The sequence below is a fragment of the Loxodonta africana genome, chromosome 10 (genome assembly GCF_030014295.1).
Source record: "Loxodonta africana isolate mLoxAfr1 chromosome 10, mLoxAfr1.hap2, whole genome shotgun sequence".
NCBI classification, from domain to species: Eukaryota; Metazoa; Chordata; class Mammalia; order Proboscidea; family Elephantidae; genus Loxodonta; species Loxodonta africana.
Window position 1 is genome coordinate 106,684,312 of NC_087351.1, and position 24,217 is coordinate 106,708,528.

Below are 24,217 nucleotides of genomic sequence, written 5' to 3' on the forward strand. Positions count from 1 at the left end.
TTCTGTCTTTTAGACCATTTACATTAAATGTAATTATTGATATGGCTGGGCATAAGTTTATTATCTTGCTTATGGTTTCCTATGTGTTCCATCTATTCTTTGTTCATTTTAATATCTTTCCTTCTTTTGGATTAATTGGGTATTTTTTGTATTCTATTTTATCTCTTGTATTGGATTATTATTATTAAAAAATTGCTCTGGGGTTTACAATACAGTATGTACTTTGAACCTCACAGGCTACCATCAAATAATATATATTACTTTACACAGAATGTAAGGATCCTATGTATTTTCATTTTCCCCTTCCATCATTTCTGTTCTTTTTATCAAACATTTTACTTCTATTGATCTCACAATATATTGCAATTATTTCTGTTTAAAAATTGAATTCTCTTTTAACAAAATATTAAAATGAATAAAAGGTGTTTTGTAGTTATCCACCATATTTTCTATGTTCAGCACTCTATTCTTTTGTGTGGGTCTAAACTGCCATCTGGTTATCATTTTCCTTCAGCCCGAAGAACTTCCTTTAATATTTCTTGTAGAGGAGCTGAACTGGCAAGGAGCTCTCTTATTTGTGTTTGTCTGAAAAAGGCTTTATTTCATATGAATTTTTGAACGGTATTTTCACTGGGTATAGAATTCTAGGCTGACAGACTTTTTCTTTCAGCCTGTTAAAGATGTCATTCTATTGTCCTCTGACTTGCATGGTTTCTGATGAGAAATCAGTGATATTCCATATCTTTGTTCCCTTGTAAGTACAAACAGTGCCCAGGTTATGAACACCTGACTTACGTACAACCCGTGGTTACAAACCAACCCTGTAAAGCCTATTATATTAAAAATTTGAGGTACATACAATGGTTTAAAATAACAAATGGGTGCTACGTTGTGACACACATCAAAACATTATTATTATTACTGTATTATTATGTTAAGGATGTTTTTTAGTATATCTGGAAGTGTTTCTATAATGCTTTTTATGCCTAGAAACGTACACTATATACTTAGGCAAACATTTAGCTAACTGACATTGGATACAAACTGTACCTAACTGTTCCAACTTAACGTAAAAATTTGACTTAAAGACAGAGTTAGGAATGGGCCTTGTTCCTAATCTGGGACTGCCTGTAATGGGCCTTTGTTTTTGTTTTTTTTCCTGGCTGCTTTTAAGATTTTCTGTTTGTCACTGGTTTTCAACAATTGATTATGATTAGTTTTGATGTGGTTTTCTTTTAATTTATCCTACCTTGGAGTCATTGTACTTCTTTGATCTGTGGGTTTACAGTTTTCATCAAATCTGAAAAATTTGGGCCATGTTTCTGCGAACATTTTCTCCTTTCTGCTCCTTTTGGGGCTTTAATCAAAATAATTTATTGTTGGTGTTAGGAGCTGTTGAGTTGGTCTGCCTTATAGAGACCCTGTGTACAACAAAATGAAACACTGCCTGGTCTGCGCCATCCTCACAATCGTTGCTATACTTGAGCCCATTGTTGCAGCCACTGTGTCAATCCGTCTCATTGAGGGCCTTCCTTTCTTTTGCTGACTCTCTACTTTACCAAGCATGATGTCCTTCTCCAGGAATTGGTCCCTCCTGATAACATGTCCAAAGTACATAAGATGAAGTCTTGTCATCTTCGCTTCTAAGGTGCATTGTAGCTGTATTTCTTCCAAGACAGATTTGTTTGTTCTTCCAGCAGTCCATGGTACATTCAATATTCTTCACCAACACCATAATTCAAAGGCATCAACTCTTCTTCAGTATTCCTTATTCATTGTCCAGTTTTGGATGCATATGAGGCAACTGAAAATACCATGGCTTGGGTCAGGCGCAACTTAGTCCTCAAAGTAACATCTTTGCTTTTTAACACTTTAAAGAGGTGTTTTGCAGCAGATTTGCCCAATGCAATGCTTCATTTGATTCCTCGACTACTACTTCCTTGGTCGTTGATTATGGATGCAAGTAAAATGAAATCCTAGACAACTTCAATATTTTCTCTGTTTATCATGATGTTGCTTATTGGCCTAGTTGTGAGGATGTTTGTTTTCGTTATGTTGAGGTATAATCCGTACTGAAGGCTGTGGTCTTTGATCTTCATCAGTAAGTGCTTGAAGTTCTCTTCACTTTCATCAAGCAAGGTTGTGTCATCTACATAACGCAGGTTGTTAATGAATCTTCCTCCAATCCTGATGCTGCATTCTTCTTCATATAGTCCAGCTTCTTGGATTATTTACTCAGCATACAGATTGAATAAGTACGGGAAAAGGATACAACTCTGACTCACACCTTTCTTGATTTTAAACCACTCAGTATCCGCTTGTTCTGTTCGAACAACTGCCTCTTGGTTTGCATACAGGTTCCTCATGAGCACAATTAAGTGTTCTGGAATTCCCATTCTTTGTAATGTTATCCATAATTTGTTATGGTCCACAGAGTCGAATGCCTTTGCATAGTCAGTAACACACAGGTAAACATCTTTCTGGTATTCTCTGCTTTCATTTAGGACCCATCTGACATCAGCAATGATATCCCTCATTCCACATCCTCTTCTGAATCCAGCTTGAATTTGTAGCAGTTCCCTGTTGATGTACTGCTGCAGCTGCTTTTGAATGATCTTCAGCAAAATTTTGCTTGTGTGTGATATAAATGATATTGTTCAATAATTTCTGCATTTGGTTGGATCACCTTTCTTTAGAATAAGCATAAATTTGGATCTCTTCCAGTCGGTTGGCCAGGTATCTGTCTTCCAAATTTCTTGGCATAGATGAGTGAACACCTCCAGTACTGCATCCATTTGTTGAAACATCTCAATTGGTATACCATCAGTTCCTGGATACTTGAAGCCAGTGTCTTCAGAGCAGCTTGGACTTCTTCCTTCAATACCATTGATTCCTGATCATATGCTACCTCCTGAAATGGTTGAACATCAACCAATTCTTTCTGGTATAGTGTCTGTGTGTATTTGTTCCATCTTTGTTTGATGCTTCCTGAGTGGTTTAATATTTTCCCTGTAGAATTCTTCAGTATTGCAATGTGAAGCTTGAGTTTTTTCTTCAGTTCTTTCAGCTTCAGAACCGCTGAGCATGTTCTTCCTTTTTGGTTTTCTAACTCCAGGTCTTTGCACATATCATTATAATACTTTGTATTCTCAAGCCACCCTTTGAAATCCTCAGTTCAGCTCTTTTTTACTCTATCATTTTTTCCATTTGCTTTATCTACTCAACGTTCAAGAGCAGGTTTCAGAGCCTCTTCTGACATCCATTTTGGTCTTTTCTTTCTTTCCTGTCCTTTTAGTGACTTCTTGCTTTCTTCATATATGATGTAGTTGATGTCATTCCACAACTCGTCTGGTCTTCTATCATTAGTGTTCAACGTGTCAAATCTATTCTTGAGATGGTCTCTGTATTCAGGTCGGATATACTCAAGGTTGTGCTTTGGCTCTTTTGGACTTGAACTAATTTTCTTCAGCCTCAACTTGAACTTGCATATGAGCAATTGATGGTCTGTTCTGCATTTGACCCCTGGCCTTGTTCTGACTGATGATACTGAGCTTTTCCATCATCTCTTACCACAGGTATAGTTGATTTGCTTCCTGTGTATTCCATCTGGCAAGGTTCATATGTATATCGCTGTTCATGTTGTTGTAAAAGGTATTTGCAATGAAGAAGTCATTGGTATTATGAAATTCTATCATGCAATCTCCAGCATCGTTTCTATCACCAAGGCCATATTTTCCAACTATCAATCCTTCTTTGTTTCAACTTTCACATTCTAATCACCAGCATCCTGATCGCATGTTTGATCAATTTCAGACTGTAGAAGTTGGCAAAAATCTTCAATTTCTTCACCTTTGGCCTTAGTGGTTGGTGCATAAATTTGCATAATAGTCGTCTTAACTGGTCTTCTTTGTAGGTGTATGAATATTATCCTATCACTGACAGTGTTATACTTCAGGACAGATCTTGAAAGTTCTCTTTGACAATGAATGCAACATCATTCCTCTTCAAGTTGTCATTCCTGACATAGTAGACCATATGATTATCTATTTACGATGGCCAATATCAGTCCATTTCAGCTCACTAATGCCTAGGATATCGATGTTTATGCTTTCCATTTCATTTTTGACAATTTCCAGTTTCCCTAGATTCATACTTTGTACATTCCACATTCTGATTAGTAATGGATGTTTGCAGCTGTTTCTTCTCATTTTGAGTCATGCCACATCAGCAGGTGGAGGTCCCAAAAGCTCGACTCCATCCACGTCATTAAGTTTGACTCTACTTTCAGGTGGCAGCTCTTCCCTAATCGTCTTTTGAGTGCCTTCCAACCTGAGGAGCTGATCTTCTGGCACTCTGTCAGACAATGTTTCACTGCTATTTGTAAGGCTTTCACTGGCTAATTCTTTTCAGAAATAGACTGCTGGATCCTTCTTCCTAGTTTGTCTTAGCCTAGAAGCTCAGCAGAAACCCATCCACCATGAGTGACTCTGCTGGTATTTGAATACCGGTGGCATAGCTTCCAGCATCACAGCAACATGCAAGCCCCCACAGTACAACAAACAGACAGACACGTGGGGGATATATATGTATATGTACATATATATGTATTTAGATACATATATATGTGTGTGTATATATTTTTATATGGGGAAACCCTGGTGGTGTAGTGGGTAAGTGCTACAGTTGCTAACCGAAAGGTTGGCAGTTTGAATCCACCAGGGGCTCCTTGGAAACCCTATGGGGCAGTCCTATTCTGTCGTATACGGTCGCTATGAGTTGGAATCTACTCGACAGCAATGGGCTATGTATACGTATATATTTATATATGTACACACACATTCGAATATTACTCCTGCTTGTAAGTGTCAAGAATATCTTCTTAATATTTATAAAGCAATCTGCAAACTTTCTCATGATATACGGATTCAGTACTGATTGGCAGATTTCACCTTTTATGCCAACTCTGAGTAGTGGTGATTGCCTGTAGCTCAGTACTGAGAAAGATTCTGACACCGTTTCTGGACTCAGCAAGAAAAAATGCTGTAATAGGTTAGTTATGCCCATCATGAGTTTAGAATTGAAGGAACGAGACACGTGTCATATGTATTTGCAACCCATGTACTGGCTGAAGGCAATAATTATCTCTAAATTTCCCTAACTGTATAAGAAAACTTATTGCCAGTCTTTATATTCATCTTGAGTTTTCCACATATAAGAAGTGAATCTTATAGTTACAGTGTGCCTATGCCCACATTATTCTTCATTCATCCATTCAGTTATTCATTTATTCCCTCTTTCTCTAATAAAATGTAATCAATATGACATGTTATTATAGTAGAAGTATCTGGTCTATACTTCTTGTCTTCTTTTTTGATAAGTAAACTTGTATATTTTTGAAGGTTGATGACTCTGTTGGTCATATTTTTTTTGAATTCCCAATCAGGCACATGGTCTCATACCTAGTTTAGCAATAGCTGAAAAGATTTAAAATTGGGACACTTGTAGGAAATTACATAAACTATTTGTGGTATAAATTAGGTCTGGATCATCAATAATAAATGATTTTTCATTATAATTGGGTATTTGACTAACTAAGGATATTGTCTCACCTGGAAACTCTTATATGATAGGCAAATCATAGTCATAGAAGATTTAAATATGGCAATTTAGAAAACTCTCCTACTTTGAAGCATATAAACTGATTATACTATTTTATGACAGAATGTTGTTAACACTTTGTGCTACATAATCTGGATCATGATGATTATTGGTTGTGATTCTCATTGATCCCAGGTCACTTGTTTCTTGCCCTAATTCTGGGTGTATACTGAGTTAAAAACTCATTGCCATCAAGTCGATTCCGACTCATAGCAACCCTGTAGGACAGAGTAGAACTTCCCCATAGGGCTTCCAAGGGGTGGCTGGTACATTTGAACTTCTGACCTTTTGGTTAGCAGCCTAGCTCTTAACCATTGTGGAAAACTAGCAGACTTTTAGTGTATGGGTCACACATGAGAGAGATGGATTTCTTTTGGGCAAGCAACTCATCTTTCTAGTCTCCATATTTGAAGGCATGGAGTAGAAAATGGAATGGTGTTGAATGCCTTACCATTCATTTCAGTTATTATCACTTTGAAATTCTTCCTAGTGCCAAAATCTATAAGGCATAGTATAGTATAACATTGTGAAAAAGCAGAGTGTTGGGAACCAAGAAATATAGGTTCTAGACCCCTAGCCATTTACTAACTGTGATCATGCAAGGTAATTAACTTTCTTAACTTCAGTGTACTCTTCTGTGAAATGAGGCTAATAATCAGCTGTACCCACCCAACAAAGTTGTTGGGAGGATCAAGTGAAATCAGAGATGTGAAAACCTTTGAGAACTTATTAATACTATACTATTGTGATGTAATATTATTGCACTGAGTACTCTCCCCATGGGAAATGGGCAGAGTTGTGATATCTTTGCCCAATTTTTGATTTTTTTTTTATAGATTTAAAAAAATTATTCTAATATGCCAAGAAGCCTTCTGATCATGAGTTCTCTTTAGGAAAAAACCAGTCAGGTATCCTTCTGCATTTTTAGTAGGGCATGAATAATTTTAGTGAGAAGTATTCATCAGTTCTGCTTTCCTTACAGCTTGGAATCCCATCCACTGCCAGCACATTGAATGCCACAATGCAATTAACAAACCAGCTGTGAAGGTACTGTTTTCTTAGACCTGGGGCCATATCGTACTGTCGATGGTCAAATTATTGGGAGCAAATTGCTATATGAAATGGAGTAGACCATATTGCTTCTTCTCTGTAAAGCCGAGGCCCATGTTCTGTAGTAATCTCAAACACCTTCATGTTCAATCTGACTGTACCTTGGCAGATTGTATCAAGACAGAGCAATGACTAGTGCTCTTTGCAGATTTTTGACCATGAGTTCATAGCCAGGTGATGTCTAACACTGAACTAATTATTAGAATAATTCTGGTGAAATACATATATGGTGCTTAACAGGCTCCTATCTGAGCTAATAAACTCAGGGAAATGCACTCTCCCCCTGTTTTCATGTGTACGCTACATGTGTTGCCGTTGAGTTGATTTTGACTCATAGCGACCCCACAAAAAAAAAAACCCGTTGCTGACTAGTCAATTACGATAGGACAGAGTAAAACTGCCCCATAGGGTTTCCAAGGCTGTAATCTTTATGGGAGCAGACTGCCACATCTTTCTCCTACAGGGCATTGGTTTTTTTAATGGAAGACTTTGATGCAATTTCCTGTAAATGCTTGCCTGTCAGTGGAGACTTGCATGTTGTTGTAATGCTAAACTGGTTTCAGCAGAGCTTCTAGACTAAAACAAGCTAGGAAGACATGCTTGTTGATGTACTTCCAAAAATCAGCCAGTGAAAACCCACTGGTTTCACAATGGTTCAAGTCTGTTTTGCATGGGGTTGCCATGAGCTGGGGACCAACTCTATAGCAGCTGACAGCAGCAACAACAATATGTGACTAAGAGAGTTCAAGAGTTGTAGAACATAAATAAATAAAATTATTAAATATTAGCTCAGATTACAATATGACTTAGTTGAAATGACAGAGAGGTAGTTGGATAGCAAACACATGGAAAGGTACATTAGAAGTAAGGAAACTGTGGCTTAGAGAGGCCAAGTTATTTCCTAAGGTCACACAGCAGTTTGTATCAGAACTGGGGGCTGAACTAAGTACCCTGACTCTCAGTCCCATTCACCTTCTACTACATCAAATCCGTTCTGTCCTATTGTAACCCTAAATCTTTGTATTGAATGCTAAGAAAAAGAATGATTTTTTTTTTTTTTTTTACAAAATTGCTCATGGCATCTTTGTGTGGATAGACCTCTGTCTGGATTTGCAAGGGGTAATTTTTATATTCTGAAGAGGGGGAATTGGGTGAAATTGTCAGAGTTCACAGCTACTTTTTGGAGCTTGGTGTCCTGGGATTTGGTCTCCTTTAGTCTGTAGATAAGTATACTGTACAGACTACCAACTAACAGAAAAATAATACGATCATTTTCTAGAAACAAAGTAGAAAAGGTAAAATGAGATGTAAGAAACATAAAAGGAACAAAAAACATGTTTCACATACTAAAAATAGCAGAGGAGTACCAACAATGACACTGTCTGGCTATGTTGCTAACAAAGAATACCCTTGTACTGTAACCTCGGCTCCCAATGAACACAAATCGAATGCCTCTATGCGCTGGGGTGGGTTTATGCTGAGGAAGAACAGGGGAGAGTAATCCACCAGTGGAAGTGTGGGCTTCTTCCTTTCTAACAGGCACACCTTCTTCTGAACTTCAGTAGACTTTTGGGGTCCAAAAATACTTTTCTACAGTGTGAGGGCATTTGGGGCTAAGCACATGTAAGTTCGTATTATTCATGGAGTTCATGATTCTACCTAGTGGTGAGACTTTTGTGATTCTCTCTTCAATTTCTGTATCCCTCCTTTCTTCTTTTTGCCTAAGTCACAGCCTATTCTGTTGGTTCACCCAGACATTGAAAGAAAGAAAAGGTCCTTTCTGTCTCATTTCGGTAGTTGTTTTTCCATGATTTCATGTCAGACTGCATTCCCAGGAGCCCTCAGACACTCTGATTAATAATACTTTCTGGCCTCCCACTGACAGAAATCATCATGAATTCTTCTCTTCTTCTAGGCAAACAGCCCAGTCCACTCTTCTGGGCTGGCCTCACATTGTTCATAGACTGTCCTCCATAGTCAGCCTTCCAGGTTAGGCCAAACCATCCTACTTACTAAGCCCCACTTTTCCTAAAGAGCTTCCTTTTCTATTTTCACTCTATACTAACAGAAAGGTAACTGGGTTACCTTTCAGAAAGGTCCTGTGCTGGGGCCATCTTTTTACTACAGCTGATCTGGCCCAGTATTGTTTTTTCTTTACACTATTCATGTTTCCCGAACCTGTACTGATATCACCTCATGACAGGAAGATCAAGAGTATCCAACATCCACATGCCTACAACAAAGTATTAAGTGAAAAGAAAAGCTACAAAAACATACAGTATGATGCCAATTTTTTTAAAAAAATTATATAAATGTATGGTGGCACAGTGGTTAAGAGCTTGGCTGCTAACCAGAAGGTCGGCAGTTTGAATCCACCAGCCGCTTCTGGGGCACCCTGTGGGGCAGTTCTGTTCTATAGGGTCTCTATGAGTCCGAACCAACTCAACAGCACATAACTACAACGTTCATATTCATAGTAGAAAAAACTGGTGATACTTACCAGAATGTTAACAGTAATTGCATCTAGATGAAGGGTTTATGAGTTATTTAACTTTTCTTTTTTCATTTTATACATTTTCCTAAGCGAATACATTCAGCATATATTTATAAACAGAAAAATACCTATATTAAAAATGTGACAGCTAGATATGAGCACATACCAACTGACCTGTTCGGAGTAGAACAGAACTGACATTTCTAGCCACAAATTTGATGGGTCATGTGGATTGAGTCACTTAACAGGTCAGAGGTCAACTAGCTAATTTCTGATTCTTTAGTTTTAACATTCCAGGAGTTCTTCCTTTTGAGTGGAATGAAGAGACTCTACCAGGCAGAGATATCACCCACTCCTTAGACAGAGGGTAAAGGGATAAAGTAACAACACTTACTAGGAGGTCTAGGTGGGGTGCGTGGGGAAGACTCAGGGGAAATGGATTAATCCTCAGAAAAAGCCTAATATCTCCATATCAGAGAGTTATACTACTCAGGTACTACAATTTGCGAAATAGGAAAGTATTATCTATTTTTGTTATAGTAGGCATAAAAAAACAAAAACAAAACAAACAAAAACAACCTTTTTAGATGAGAGACAACAGCTATGATAGGATTAAAAATGAAACTATGTAAGGATTTATAGCTTATTATTATATTATACTATGCTCTGCTTTTGGTGATTGAACCCTGGTGACACAGTGGTTAAGCGTTTGGCTGCTCACCAAAAGGTCGGCAGTTCAAATCTACCAGCCACTCCTTGGAAACCCTATGCGGCAGTTTTACTGTGTCCTTTAGGGTCACTCTGAGTTAGAATTGACTTGATGGCAATGGGTTTAGGTGTTAGTTGGTTCTATTTGAAGGCCACTTTGTAAATACTTTGGATCCCAGATGTTTATCTAACATAGGGGTTGGCAAATTATGGAGCCAAATCTGTCCCACTGACAGTTTTTATAGATAAAGTTTTGTTGGCACATAGCCATACTCATCTGTTTACGTATTATCTTTAGCTGTTTTCATGCTACAATGGCAAAGTTGAGTAGTTGCAACAGAGACTGATAATCCATAAGGCAAAAAGCCTAAAACATTTATTCTCTGACCATTTACAGAAAAAGTTTGCCGATTGCGGATTTAATAGATCAGAAAGTATTTATTCATTGCATCTAAAAGGGAGCGTGAAATTCATCAAATGAAAATTTTGACATTGGGCCTTTAACATCAAGGGATATATAATTTACAACATTTTTTCGTATAATTACTTAAATTTAAGAATTCTAACTCTTGTTTTCCCAATCAATGAAACTCCTCAGGGTTTTAACTTTAAATGACAGGCTGGTTGCTTATCCAGTCTGGTAATTTCCCTTTCAAATCAGTAAAAACAACTAAAGAAAACACAGAGTACAGTTTTCTGAAGAATTTTGTACTGGGCATATTAACTGTATATGGGATTGCAGCTGTAGCATGGGTTGATTATTTCTTGAAGGGAGGGAATAGAATTCCAAACGACTTTGGTAAGTCAGAGGAATTTAAATTGATGCAGAGTACAAAATTTAGCTAGTCATGTGCATATTTTGTTCACGTGGTTTTAAACATCCAGATATTTGAAAATCCTGTGATTAGCTGTGAAGTTAACTCTTTTCATCTTTGTGCTTAGGCTAGTGAAAACTCAGCCATAAACAACAGAAACATGAACAAGGCACAGTAGGGCTGGACAAACTACAGATTTATGTTTGCGTGAAAAAAAAACTGTGGATGATTGATGTAGACCTTAGACCCCAGAGTCAGAAAAGTGAGCCACTCAAGCTAGAGTTAACGCTAAACTTTCCAAACGAGCTTTATCTTTAAAAAGCAAAACTCCCTATTGCTCCGACACTTTGGCATCAGTATCTTGGTGCCTTAGTGGTTAAGAGCTACAGCTGCTAACCAAAAGGTTGGCAGTTCGAATCCACCGGGTGCTTCTTGGAAACTCTGTGGGGCAATTCTACTCTGTCCTATAGGGTCGCTTTGAGTCGGAATCCACTTGACAGCAATGGAATTTTTTTTTGGTATTAAAAAACCCTGTTGCCGTCAAGTCGATTCTGACTTATAGGGACCCTAAAGAACAGAGTAGAGCTGCCCTGTAGGGTTTCCAAGGCTGTAATCTTCACGGAAGCAGACTGTCACATCTTTCTCCCCAGGAGTGGCTGCTGGGTGCGAACGGCCAACCATTCTGTAGCAGCTGAGCGCTTAGCCACTGTGCAACCAGGACTCTTTATTTTGGTATTACGATACTTTAATCTCAATGATACATGTTCCTTTTCCTAAAGAGATTTCTGTGTTTGCCGTTTTCGGGAAGGAATTGCCATATGAGTAATATACAGCCAATTTGAGCAACCACTGAAAAAGATTTTTTGTCTTTGTGTAATGAGGGTAGATTTCTTGACACCATTTGTTACTTCGGTTGCAAATAACAGGAGAAATGAACCATGGTGGCCACATTTAAACCCCCCAGTGAGGACTTCATCCAATGCAGGAAAAACAGTTACAGGTTGAATGGGTTCTACTCAAAGTATTCATTCCTCTTTCCTTCTGAAAATCGTTTGAAAACCGTCATTACTGAAACACTTGTGCTCATGATATAGGGAATGTGATGAACAGGAGCAGGGGAGCTCATTCTGTCTTTTCACTGTGTTGCAGATGTGCATAGACCCTTCCCTCTCCGTAGCTTTGGGTGATAAACCACCCCCGTTGTACCTCTGTGAAGAATGCAGCCAGAGGATTGCAGGGTAGGTACGAGAGTCATTGAAGAAAAGGAAATAGAGCAACAATGAAGATAGGGAAAATCACTTGGAATTAAATCAGTTACATTACTCAAGTTCCCCACTAGTGTGTGTTTTTATAAAGGTTAGTTTGTCTGGTAGTTAGTGTATAAAAACATGCATTTGGAAGATTTCAGCTTTGAAAAGTTGCCTTATTTCTCTACACGTGACAAGAGAAAGCAATTACATCCAATAGAGCCGCTCCAATTGGGAAGTCGCCCTGTTTAAAAAGCCACAAATTTAAAAGAAAATGATGGTTTCCAAACATGGCATATAATTCATATGGGCTCTCTTTGCTTGTTAGCTTCACAGAATCACGCTCAGCTTTGTACAGGTCGTGCAGTATTTTGGCTGGCTGAATTAACACCTGGAAAGTATCATTTAAAGATAACTGAATATGCTGAAACGTCTATAACTTATAATTTAGCTGGAATGCGTTAGACATTTAAAAGGTATATTATGATAGCACTCTTCATTATACTTGCTTTCTATTAAAGCCTTTCAGAAACAGTGTGCAGCTTATAAACATTCATGTGTAAAATTTTAATGAAGCTCAAAAATGCACTTTTTTTTTTCCTTATAGAGACCACAGTGAATGGTTGGTTGATGTTCTTCTGCCACAAGGTATGGTTTACTTCAGGAAGGATGAATAATGAGTAATCATGACTAACGACAAGGTTGATTTATCTTCTTTTGTACTTTTTTTTTTTTTTTTACAAAATCGTAACCAGTGTATTATAATCTATGAATCCTTCATTGATTTAAAGCATTATAGCAATGTCTTGCTGATAATAAACCCATACATTCAATAAATGAGGAGCCCTGGCGGCTCAGTGGTTAAGAGCACGGCTGCTAACCAGAAGGTTTGCAGTTCAAATTCACCAGCTGTTCCTTGGAAACCTTACAGGGCGGTTCTACTCTGTCCTATAGGGTCACTATGAGTCAGAATCGACTTGAAGGCAGTGCGTTTTACTAGTGAGGAAAGAGGCACCATCTCTACTGCAATAAGAGGTATATGATGGATTTGGGATCCCATATGGCTAAAGCCCTGCTGAAATGTGCCTTAAAGGATCGTCTGTATAGATATCAGGCGTTGACAATGGTGTGTTGCTCTGCTAGGTGGGAAAGGGAATAAGGAGCACAGCGGGAGGAGAGTTGAAGAATGGACCTTTCTCCTGCCACTGTGACTAGCTCTGTGTTTTGGGGGGAAATCATTTAATTGTTCCAAGCCTCAATTGCCCCAAGAGACAAATGGGACTAAAGCATATCTAACTATCAAAATGAAAAGACTAGATTGTAATGTGTCTTAAAGTTTGTTAGAGTTCCGAAAGCTATGACCTGGAAGTTGGTGGGTCCCACACAGACCATTCCTCTGCATACAAGGAGGGCAGATACTCTATGCCCCTAGCTAGAGACTGAAGTGACAAGGAAGAGTACCCAGGAAAGCAGAGGAAAGATGGAACGTGGGGAAAGCTGGGGGCATACTGAGTACAAATCGGGCACACAGAGGAAACGTTATATATGTGGATAGTAAAAGAATTCATATAAAAAGTCCCATTTAAAAGGAAAGGTAAAACCTTATGTTGTCTAAATTTTTAACTTAAGATCTTTGATTAATTAATTGCACTATTTTTTTATAGCCTGACTTTCCATATTGGGTCATCTCAACCCGAAGGGAAAAACTGATTTAGTTAACGCCTTCCATCTGTAAAATGGAATGACAAGGCAGCCTGTACCTCCTTCAAAGAGACAGTTGAAAATTTGTGTAAGAATATCTGTGAAATATTTGGGCTTGTAGGGACAAAGGTAACTTTTCCCCTTTAAACTAGACTCTCTTATTAGTGAGCTTCCAATGCCCTGAGGTTAAGCCCATGGCCAGGCTCTAAAGCACATTTTTAATATCAGATATGTTGCTGAACCCTGGTCATCATCTTCAGATGATACTAATCTTTGGAAGAATAATGATAATAACCTTTTTTTATTATTTATCTAGAGATGTGACACCAATCTCAGGTTATTTAAGGTAAACTCTAGGATATCAACCTATCACCCATCAATTATACAAAACCATTTTTAAAATTGAGTTGTAAATTTTTTTGATTGGAATCCACTAATGCATTATTTCCAGACAGGCCGTGGGAGACATTTTCCTTTGATTTTTTTAATAACTTGTATCACAGACTATACTATAATAAGGTTTTAGTTCATTTTTGAGCACTTACTATTTCAGGGGAAATATAATTATTTTCAAATATTCTCAAGCATCAGTTTTCGTAGAAATAATTGATATGCTTACTAAAGTGAATTCTTATCCATTCATTAAAGTCAATCCCTTAAGTAGGCAATAGTTTGACATCTTTGCTCTAACTGGTCTACCCATGGGTTTGAAAATTGCTTTCTCTTAAATAACTGTACAGCTGGTTTGCACTGTTTAAGACTGATATAAACTGATAGTTGAAGTCTAAGTAATCCAAGTTAAGGAAGTTGTTTTGCAGTTGTGATATATCCAGTCATCCCTATGGTGAAGCTCTGAGCACATCACATTAAATCAGTGTCACAGAATAAAGGAAAAAGCAGCAAATGTAGAATTCAGAAATTGTAGCCTAGGTCTGGCTCTACCATTGATAGATCTTGAAGAAGTCATTGAACCATAGTGGCCCTCAATTTTGTTCTCTGTAAAATGGGGGAGGTGAGATTAAATTTGTTCAATTTTAACATGATCTAATTTCTAAGTTAAGCCTGAATTGCTTATAAAAATAGGTAAAGTTTTTACAGTGTGCATGTGTTTTTAACCCTATTAAACGTAAACCTTAATATCGCTACCAGTTGAGAAAGAAATATATTCTTGTGCCTTTTGAGGAAAATAAAGGCCAATATAAGTAGATGTCAATTTATGAAACAAGTCAGAAGCTGTTTTGGCCAAGTCTAAGCATTGTCTTGCTGAGTTGTTTTTTATTCCCCTCTCGTGGCTGCCCTTATTTAAAATGGGCTCTGTTTCTTTGTTCATATTTTCTATACCTTCTCCTTACAGCTGAAATATCTGCTATATGTCAGAAGAAGGTAAGAGCAAATCACCTGTGTGCTGGGGCATGATTTGCTGGGTTTGTACGTAACTTCCTTCATTGACATCCGCCTCATTTCTGCACCATGGCTTCCCAGTCTGTACACGTCACTGTATTTGTGAAAGAGAAAAGAAATTCTTTAGCATGCAAATTGCTATGTCCAAATGTTCTCTATTTCCATTTCTGCTTTTGCTCACCCATTTTATGCACAATGTTTGTGATAAGTAATCTGAAATAAAACCGTATGTGTAACTCTGAGATAGGAGTCTGATTATAAAAAGGTTTGAATAACAGTACAATACATGGCACTTAACTCTAGTAAAGGATGTATCTGTATACTAAAAAAAAAAAAAAATTATTTTCTTGAAGTAGAGTGCAAATAGTCCAATAAATGTGTGTTAAAAATGTACCTAGCCTGACTATACATAGAAAATATTCATTTATATGTAAAGCTGAATGATTTTTCTGGCTGAGGAATCCTTCTTTAAAATTTCCTTTGTTGTTGTCGTTAGGTGCCGTCAAGTTAGTTCTGACTCACAGTGACCCTATGCACGACGAAATGAAACACTGCCCGGTCCTGTGCCATCCTTACAATCGTTGTTATGCTTGAGCTCATTCTTGCAGCCACTGTGTCAATCCGCCTCGTTGAGGGTCTTCCTCTTTCCCGCTGACCCTGTACTTTGCCAAGCATGATGTCCTTCTCCAGGGACTGATCCCTCCTGACAACATGCCCAAAGTATGTAAGACGCAGTCTCGCCATCCTTGCTTCTAAGGAGCATTCTGGTTACACTTCTTCCAAGACAGATATGTTTGTTCTTTTGGCAGTCCATGGATATTCAATATTCTTCACCAACATCACAATTCGAAGGCATCAGTTCTTCTTAGGTCTTCCTTATACATTGTCCAGCTTTCATATGCATGTGATGCGATTGAAAATACTATGGCTTGGGTCAGGCACACCTTAGTCTTCAAGGCGACATCCCTGCTTTTCAGCACTTTAAGGAGGTACTTTGCAGCAGATTTGCCCAATGCAATGCATCTTTTGATTTCTTGGCTGCTGCTTCCAGGGCTGTTGATTATGGATCCAAGTAAAATGAAATCCCTGACAATGTCAATCTTTTCTCCATTTATCATGATGTTGCTCATTGGTCCAGTTGTGAGGATTTTTGTTTTCTTTATGTTGAGGTGTAATCCATACTGAAGGCTGTGGTCTTTGATCTTCATTAGCAAGAGCTTCAAGTCTTCTTCACTTTCAGCAAGCAAAGTTATGTCATCTGCATAACGCAGGTTGTTAATGAGTCTCGCTCCAATCCTATGCCCCATTCTTCTTCATATAGTCCAGCTTCTCAGATTATTTGCTCAGCATACAGATTGAATAGCTATGCAGAATGGGTACAACCCTGATGCACACCTTTCCTGACATTAAACCATTCAGTATCCCTTTGTTCTGTCTGAACAACTGCCTCTTGGTCTATGTAAAGCTTCCTCATGAGCACAATTAAGTGTTGTGGAATTCCCATTCTTGGCAATGTTATCCATAGTTTGTTATGATCCACACAGTCGAATGCCTTCGCATAGTCAGTAAAACACAGGTAAACATCCTTCTGGTATTCTCTGCTTTCAGCCAGGATCCATCTGACATCAGCAATGATATCCCTGGCTCCACGTCCTCTTCTGAAACCAGCCTGAATTTCTGGAATTTCCCTTTTGATATACTGCTGCAACCATTTTTGAATGATCTTCAGCAAAATTTTGCTTGCGTGTGATATTAATGATATTGTTCTATAATTTCCACATTCAGTTGGATCACCTTTCTTGGGAATAGGCATAAATATGGATCTTTTCCAGTCAGTTGGCTAGAAAGCTGTCTTCCATATTTCATTGCGTAGACAAGTGAATGCTTCCAGTGCTGCATCCATTTGTTGAAACATCTCAATTGGTATTCCATCAATTCCTGGAGCCTTGTTTTTCGCCAATTCCTTCAGAGCAGCTCAGACTTCTTCCTTCAGTACCATTGGTTCCTGATCATATGCTACCTTTTGAAATGTTTGAACATTGACTAATTCTTTTTGGTATAATGACTCTATGTATTCCTTCCATCTCCTTTTGATGCTTCCTGCGTCGTTTAATATCTTCTCCATAGGATCCTTCACTGTTGCAACTCGGGGCTTGAATTTTTCTTCCGTTCTTTCAGCTTGAGAAACGCTGAGCGTGTTCTTCCCTTTTGGTTTTCTATCTCCAGGTCTTTGCACATGTCATTATAATACGTTGTCTACTCAAGCTGCCCTTTGAAATCTTCTGTTCAGTTCTTTTACTTCTTCATTTCTTCCTTTTGCTTTAGCTGCTTGATGTTCAAGAGCAAGTTTCAGAGTCTCCTCTGACATCCATCTTGGCCTTTTCTTTCTTACCTGTCTTTTCAGTGACCTCTTGCTTGCTTCATGTATGATATTCTTGATGTCATTCCACAACTCGTCTTGTCTTTGGTCACTAGCATTCAATGCGTTGAATCTGTTCTTCAGATGGTCTCCAAATTCAGGTGGGATATACTCAAGGTCATATTTTGGTTCTCGTGGACTTGCTCTGATTTTCTTCAGTTTCAGCTTGCACTTGCATATGAGCAATTGATGGTCTGTTCCAGTTAGCACCTGGCCTTGTTCTGACTGATGATATTGAGCTTTTCCATTGTCTCTTTCCATAGATATAGTTAATTTGATTCTTGTGTGTTCCATCTGGCGAGGTCCATGTGTATAGTTGCTGTTTATGTTGGTGAATTTGCAATAAAGAAGTCTTGCAAAGTTCTATCATTCGACCTCCGGCATTGTGGCATTGTTTCTATCACCAAGGCGATATTTTCCAACTACTGATCCTTCTTTGTTTCCAAGTTTCTCATTCAAATTACCAGTAATTATCAATGCATCCTGATTGCATGTTTGATCAATTTCAGACTATAGAAGCTGATAAAAATCTTTAATTTCTTCACCTTTGGCCTTAGTGGTTGGTGTGTTAATTTGAATAATAGTTGTAATAACCGGTCTTCCTTGTAGGCATATGGATATTATCCTATCACCTGCAGTGTTGTACTTCAGGATGGATCTTGAATTGTTCTTTCTGACAATGAATGCAACACCATTCCACTTCAAGTTGTCATTCCCAGCATAGTAGACTATATAATTTTCCTATTCAAAATGGCCAATAGCAGTACATTTCAGCTCACTAATGCCTAGGATATCTATGTTTATGCATTCCATTTCATTTTTGATGATCTCCTATTTTTCTAGATTCATACTTCGTACATCCCAGGTTCTCATTATTAATGGATGTTTGCAGCTGTTTCTTCTCATTTTGAGTTGCGCCACATCAGCAAATGAAGGTCCCGAAAGCTTTACTCCATCCACGTCATTAAGGTCAACTCTACTTTGAGGAGGCAGCTCTTTTCCAGTCGTCTTTTGAGTGCCTTCCAGCCTGGGGGTCTCGTCTTCCAGCGCTATATCAGACAATGTTCCGCTGCTATTCATAAGGTTTTCACTGGCTAATGCTTTTCACAAGTAGACTGCCGGGTCCTTCTTCCTACTCTGTCTTAGTCTGGAAGCTCAGCTGAAACCTGTCCTCCATAGGTGACCCTGCTGGTATCTGAATACCGGTGGCATAGCTTCTAGCATCACAGCAACACACAAGCCCCCACAGTACGACAAACTGACAGACATGGGAAAATTTCCTTTAGCTACTTTTTATATCAGTTTCTCCAACCCATTTACATCTTATTTCCTTGTTCTATTAGTTAAAAAGTACAAGAGAAGGTAGTAACATGTTATACAAAGGGCTTTGGACTAGTTGGTTGAGATATTTGGGTTCTGGCTGTTCTATTCCCACCTACCATGTGACCTTGTACAAGTCATTTAAACATTTTGGAAGGTTTGTTATGAGTGGATACATTTAAAGGGCTGTCTCATAACAAACTATCCCAAATGTAGTGGCTTATAACAATACCACTTATTTGCTCACAGTTTTGTGGGTTGAAAATTATGCTCAGCTAGGCTGTTCTGCTGAACTCCTCTGGGCTCACTTATGTATTTGCAGCCAGTTGGTGGGTAGGCTGAGGGTTGTCTGGTCCCAGATAGCCTTACTCCCATGTCTGGAGCCTCAGCAGGGAGTGACTGGAATGGGTGGATCGACTACGGTGTCTAGGCTTTCCTCTTTTCAAGAGATGTGTCACCCTCCAGGAGAGCAGCCTGGGCTTGCTCACAGGTGGTAATGCTGCAGAAGAGTGAGAGAGGAGGTTATAAAGCCTCTTGAGACTGAAGCTTAGAAGTCACACGGTGTCACCTCTGCTGCATTCCACTGGTCACAAGCAAGTCCCAAGGCCAGCTGAGATTCAAGGAATGGGGAAATAGAATTTTCCTTTTTATAGAAGAAGCTGCAAAAATTTTGGGCCATGTTTAATCTACCATAATATGCCTTCTATATATAATTCTTTAGACTCCTTCCATATGCAAAATATACTCGACACCTTCTAAGACTCCCAAAAGTCTTGTCTGTTTATGGGACCAGGCTTAAAGCCCAGTGTCTCCTGGTGTGCATTTAGTCTGGTCACTGATGAAGCTCCTTAGATGCAACTTCTCTCTTTCTCTCTGTCTTTTTTTTTTTTTTTAAAGAAGAAGGTGAAGATATTTTATTCAGTGAATAACCTTTTTAAAAAATTTTTTTTTCTCACAGTGTTTTTAAATTTTATCGTTGTTTAGGTGAAAGTTTATAGTGAAATTAGTTTTCATTCAAAAATTTATACACAAATTGTTTTGTGACATTGGTTGCAATCCCTGCAGTGTGTCAGCACTTTCCCCCTTTCTATCCCAGGTTCCCCATGTCTGTACATCCAGTTTTCCTGTCCCTTCCTGCCTTCTTGTCTTCGGTTTTGGGCAGGTGTTGCCCATTCAGTCTTGTATACTTGATTGAACTAACAAGCATGTCCTCAGGTGTGTTATTGTTTGTTTTGTAGGTCTGTCTGATCTTTGGCTGAAAGGTGGACTTCTGGAGTGCCTTCAGTTCTGAGTTAGCAGGGTATCCGGTGGCCATAGTCTCGGGGGTTCCATCAGTCTCTGTCAGACCAAAATTCAAATTTACAAAAAAAGTAAGTCTGGTCTTTTTTGGTGAATTTGAATTTTGTTCTATATTTTTCTCCCACTCTGTCTGGGACCTTGTATTGTGATCCCTGTCAGAGTGGTTGGTGGTAGTAGCTGGGCACCATCTAGCTCTTCTGGGCTCAGGCTGGTGGAGGCAGTTGTTCGTGTGGTCATTAGTCCTTTGGAGTAATATTTTCCTTGTGTCTTTTTTTTTTTCATTCTGCTTTGCTCCAGACAGGATGAGATGAATAGATGTATCTTAGATGGCTGCTCACAAGGTTTTAAGACCATAGACGCTACTCACCAAAGTAGAATGTAGAACGTTTTTTTTTATGAACTATGCTATACTGATTGATCTAGATGTTCTCTGAGACCATGGTCCCCAGCCCTGAACCCCAGCAACTCGTTCCCTCAAGATGTTTGGTTGTGTCTAGGAAGCTTCAATGACTTTGGCTTGATCAGGTTGTGCTGACTTCTTCTATATTGAGTGTTGTGTTTCCCTTCACCAAAGTTAACTTACCTGCTGTCTAGTTAGTGATTCCCCCCTCCTTCTTTAACTATCAAAGATTGTTTTTTTTCTGTGTGTAAACCTTTTTTTTTTTTTATAATAGTAGTTTCACACAATATTTGCCCTTTTATGATTGACTTATTTCACTCAGCATGATGCCCTCTAGATTCATCCAGGTTGTGAGATGTTTTGTGGATTTATCCTTGTTCTTTATCGTTGCATAGTGGCCCATGTGTGTATGTATCATAATTTGTATGGTTTATCCATTCATCTGTTGGTGGCCACTAAAGTTGTTTCCATCTTTTAGGTATTATGAATAATGCTGCAATGAACATAGGTATGCATATGTCTTTTTGTTTTACAGCTCTTATTTCTCTAAGATATATTCCTGGGAGTAGGATTGTTGGATAGTATAGAATTTCTATTTCTAGCTTTTTTAAAGAGGTACCATATGGTTTTCCATAGTGGTTGTACCATTTCACATTCCCTCTAGCAGTGCATAAAAGTTCCAATCTTCCTGCAACCTCTCCAACATTTGTTATTTTCTGTTTTTTTGATTCGTGCTAGTAATATTTGGGTGAGATGGTATCTCATTGCAGTTTTGATTTGCCTTTCTATAATGGCTAACGACCGCGAACTTTTCCTTACGTGTCTGTTAACCACCTGAATGCCTTCTTTGGTGAGCTGTCTGTTCATTTCCTTTGGACATTTTTTAATTGGATTGTCTTTTTGTTGTCGAGGTGTTGAAGTATTCTGTATATTTTAGAGATTAGAACTTTGTTGGGTACGTCATAGCCAAAATTTTTTCCCAGTCTAAAGGTTCTATTTTTTACTCTTTTGGTGAAAACTTTTGAGGAGCATAAGTGTTTAATCTTTAGGAGCTCACAGTTATCTAGTTTCTGTTCTGGTGTTTGTGCATTGTTAGTTATGGTTTATATTGTATGTATGCCATGTATTAGGCCCCCTAGTGTTGTCCCTATTTTTTCTTCCATGATCTTTATTGTTTTATGTTTTATATTTAGGTCTTTGATCCATTTTGAGTTAGTTTTTGTGTATAGTGTGAAGTATGGGTCCTGTTTCATTTTTTTTTACAGGTGGACATCCAGTTTTGCCAGCACCATTTGTTAAAAAGAATGTATTTTACCCATTGAATGAACTTTGGTCCTTTGTTATAGATCAGCTGACCATAGGTGGATAGATTTACCTCTGGGTTCTCGATTCGTTCCATTGGTCTGTGTGTCTGTTGTACCAGTACCAGGCTATTTGGACTACCATGGCTGTATAGTAGGTTCTGAGGTCAGGTAGTGTGAGGCCTCCTAGTTTGTTCTTTTTCTTTAATTATGCTATGCTTATCCAGGGAGGAGGCAGCTTCTCTTGATCCAGAGACCTGTGAACTAAAAAGCGAGATATCTATCCCCTATACACCAATTACCACCACTTGTCTGTCAGGGGAGGCTTGTGTGTTGCTGTGATGCTGAATGGGTGTCAGTGGAGTTCCAGACTGAGGCAGACTAGGAAGGAAGGCCTGGCAGTCTACTTCCAAAAATCAGCCAGTGAAAACCCTATGGATCACAATGTTCAATCCCATCGTGTACACAGTCACCATGACTTGGGGGCCAACTTGATGGCAGGTAACAAAAACATAACACACCCAACATACAATGGTGAGACAGGGACAGGAAAACAGCAACAGACTTCCACTCAAAAAGAGAAAGAACAGGAAGCAGATAGCAGTTACAGTTCTGTGGCAGCTCCAGCAAGGAACACATGTACAGTTTCTCTGTTTCTGGGGATAGCAAATGTGCCTTAATTAGGATTTTGTTTTACTTCCTGCGAGTAGTTCCCTAATCCATTATTCTTCTCCTGGGCTCTTGGCTCCACTCTCTGAGCCATTTTTCCTTTTCAGTAAAAAGTGTCCCATGTTATTACAGCTCTCTCAGTCATGGCTTCCATGGCCTTTCTTCCCTTTGAACTGCTTCTGGCCCCTAGTCCAAGCTGGTGGTGATTTTGCGAGTACATCTTTCTTTGAAATGCCATGGATTTTCAGTTAATCTATTGGCTTTTACTCCCCGCCCCTAAAGCCGCATCTAGAATTCTTTCTGAGATAGTCCTTTCTCTACTTTCAGTATTTTAGTCTGCTGTCAAAATTATTAGAGGCCTTGTCTATTTGAGTAGGTCTACTAGGCATCACCTTATACCTTTTGGAAGTTTTAACAAAGGACCTTACAATCATGCAGTCCTATTCTTGTTTTGATCTTTATCCTGAGACTATTTCTTACTTTGCGAATCTTTTACAAACTGGTCAGACTAGGATGAGAAACAGTTTTGTTTTCTAAATCAGCGTGTCCTGGTTCTGGTAGCATACCTAATATATTTGACACCCAGAATGGATCATTTTTTAAGACTCCGATCTTGTATACAACAAAATATAGGGGTGTTATTATTATTCTTAATGTTGTTGTTGTTGTTAGGTGCCTTCAAGTCAGTTTGACTCATAGTGACCCTGCAGGACAGAGCAGAACTGCCCCATAGGCTTTCCAAGAAGTGGCTGGTAGATTTGAATTGCCAACTTTTTGGTTAGCAGCCATGCTCTTAACCACTACGCCACCAGGGCTTATTCTTAATAATAAGCTTCAAATTAGCGCATTTTTATTTTTTACAATTTAGTAAGCATTGCATTTTAAATGGACGTTAATTTGAGGAACTTCCATTACATTTATAACAGTTCATAATTCTTTGAGCTTTCTTTCGGCAGAGTTTATGTCTTCACCTCCTTTGGTACTACATATTCTTGCATTTAAAGAGTAGGTCTGAACTAAACAATGATAATGTCGTGATTGTAAAGATAAAGAAACAGATCTTGATTTATTTTAATTCTGTCATTCTGTGTAACCACTTGAAGTTTTTATTTGTGTTTAAGATTCCAAACAGTGAAATAGAGGGGCTAGAGTGATCGTTTGAAAAACATGCTCAGCTGAATCTGAATCTAAGGGAAATCTCTCTAGTTTACTTTCTAAATGAATGCATGTAGCTGAGTCCACATATGTTGGGGACCAACTGTTGCTTGTTGTTGTTGTCATTAAGTGCCATTGTGTTGGTTCTGACTCATAGCAATGCTATGTACAACAGAAGGAAACATTACCTGGTCCTGCGCCATCCTCACAATTTTGTTGCTGTGTTTGAGCCCATTGTTGTAGCCATCTCGTTGTCAATCCATCTCATTGAGGGTCTTCCTCTTTGTCACTGACCCTCTGCTTTACTAAGCCTGATGTCCTTCTCCAGGGACTGGTCCTGCTGGTAATGTGACCAAAGTACATGAGATGAAGTCTCACCCTCCTCCCTTCTAAGGAGCATTTTGGCTGTACTTCTTCCAAGACAGATTTGCTTGTTCTTCTGGCAGTCCATGCTGTATTCAATATTCTTTCCTTGCACATATATTATTAAAACTCAACAGGAACCACAGCAATTGTTAGA

General features: G+C 38.6%; 1 protein-coding gene across 3 annotated transcripts in view; it reads left to right on the plus strand.

Annotated features, from left to right (window-relative positions):
* Positions 1 to 24,217, plus strand: part of UNC79 (unc-79 homolog, NALCN channel complex subunit) — a 202,209-nt gene that overhangs the window by 41,131 nt on the left and 136,861 nt on the right. For all 3 annotated transcript variants that reach the window (XM_064292905.1, XM_064292906.1, XM_064292907.1), the window contains exons 5-8: positions 6,641 to 6,705; positions 11,935 to 12,023; positions 12,640 to 12,680; positions 15,088 to 15,116. In XM_064292905.1, coding sequence (XP_064148975.1) covers positions 6,641 to 6,705; positions 11,935 to 12,023; positions 12,640 to 12,680; positions 15,088 to 15,116 — 224 coding nt within the window. The remainder of the gene's footprint in view (positions 1 to 6,640; positions 6,706 to 11,934; positions 12,024 to 12,639; positions 12,681 to 15,087; positions 15,117 to 24,217) is intronic.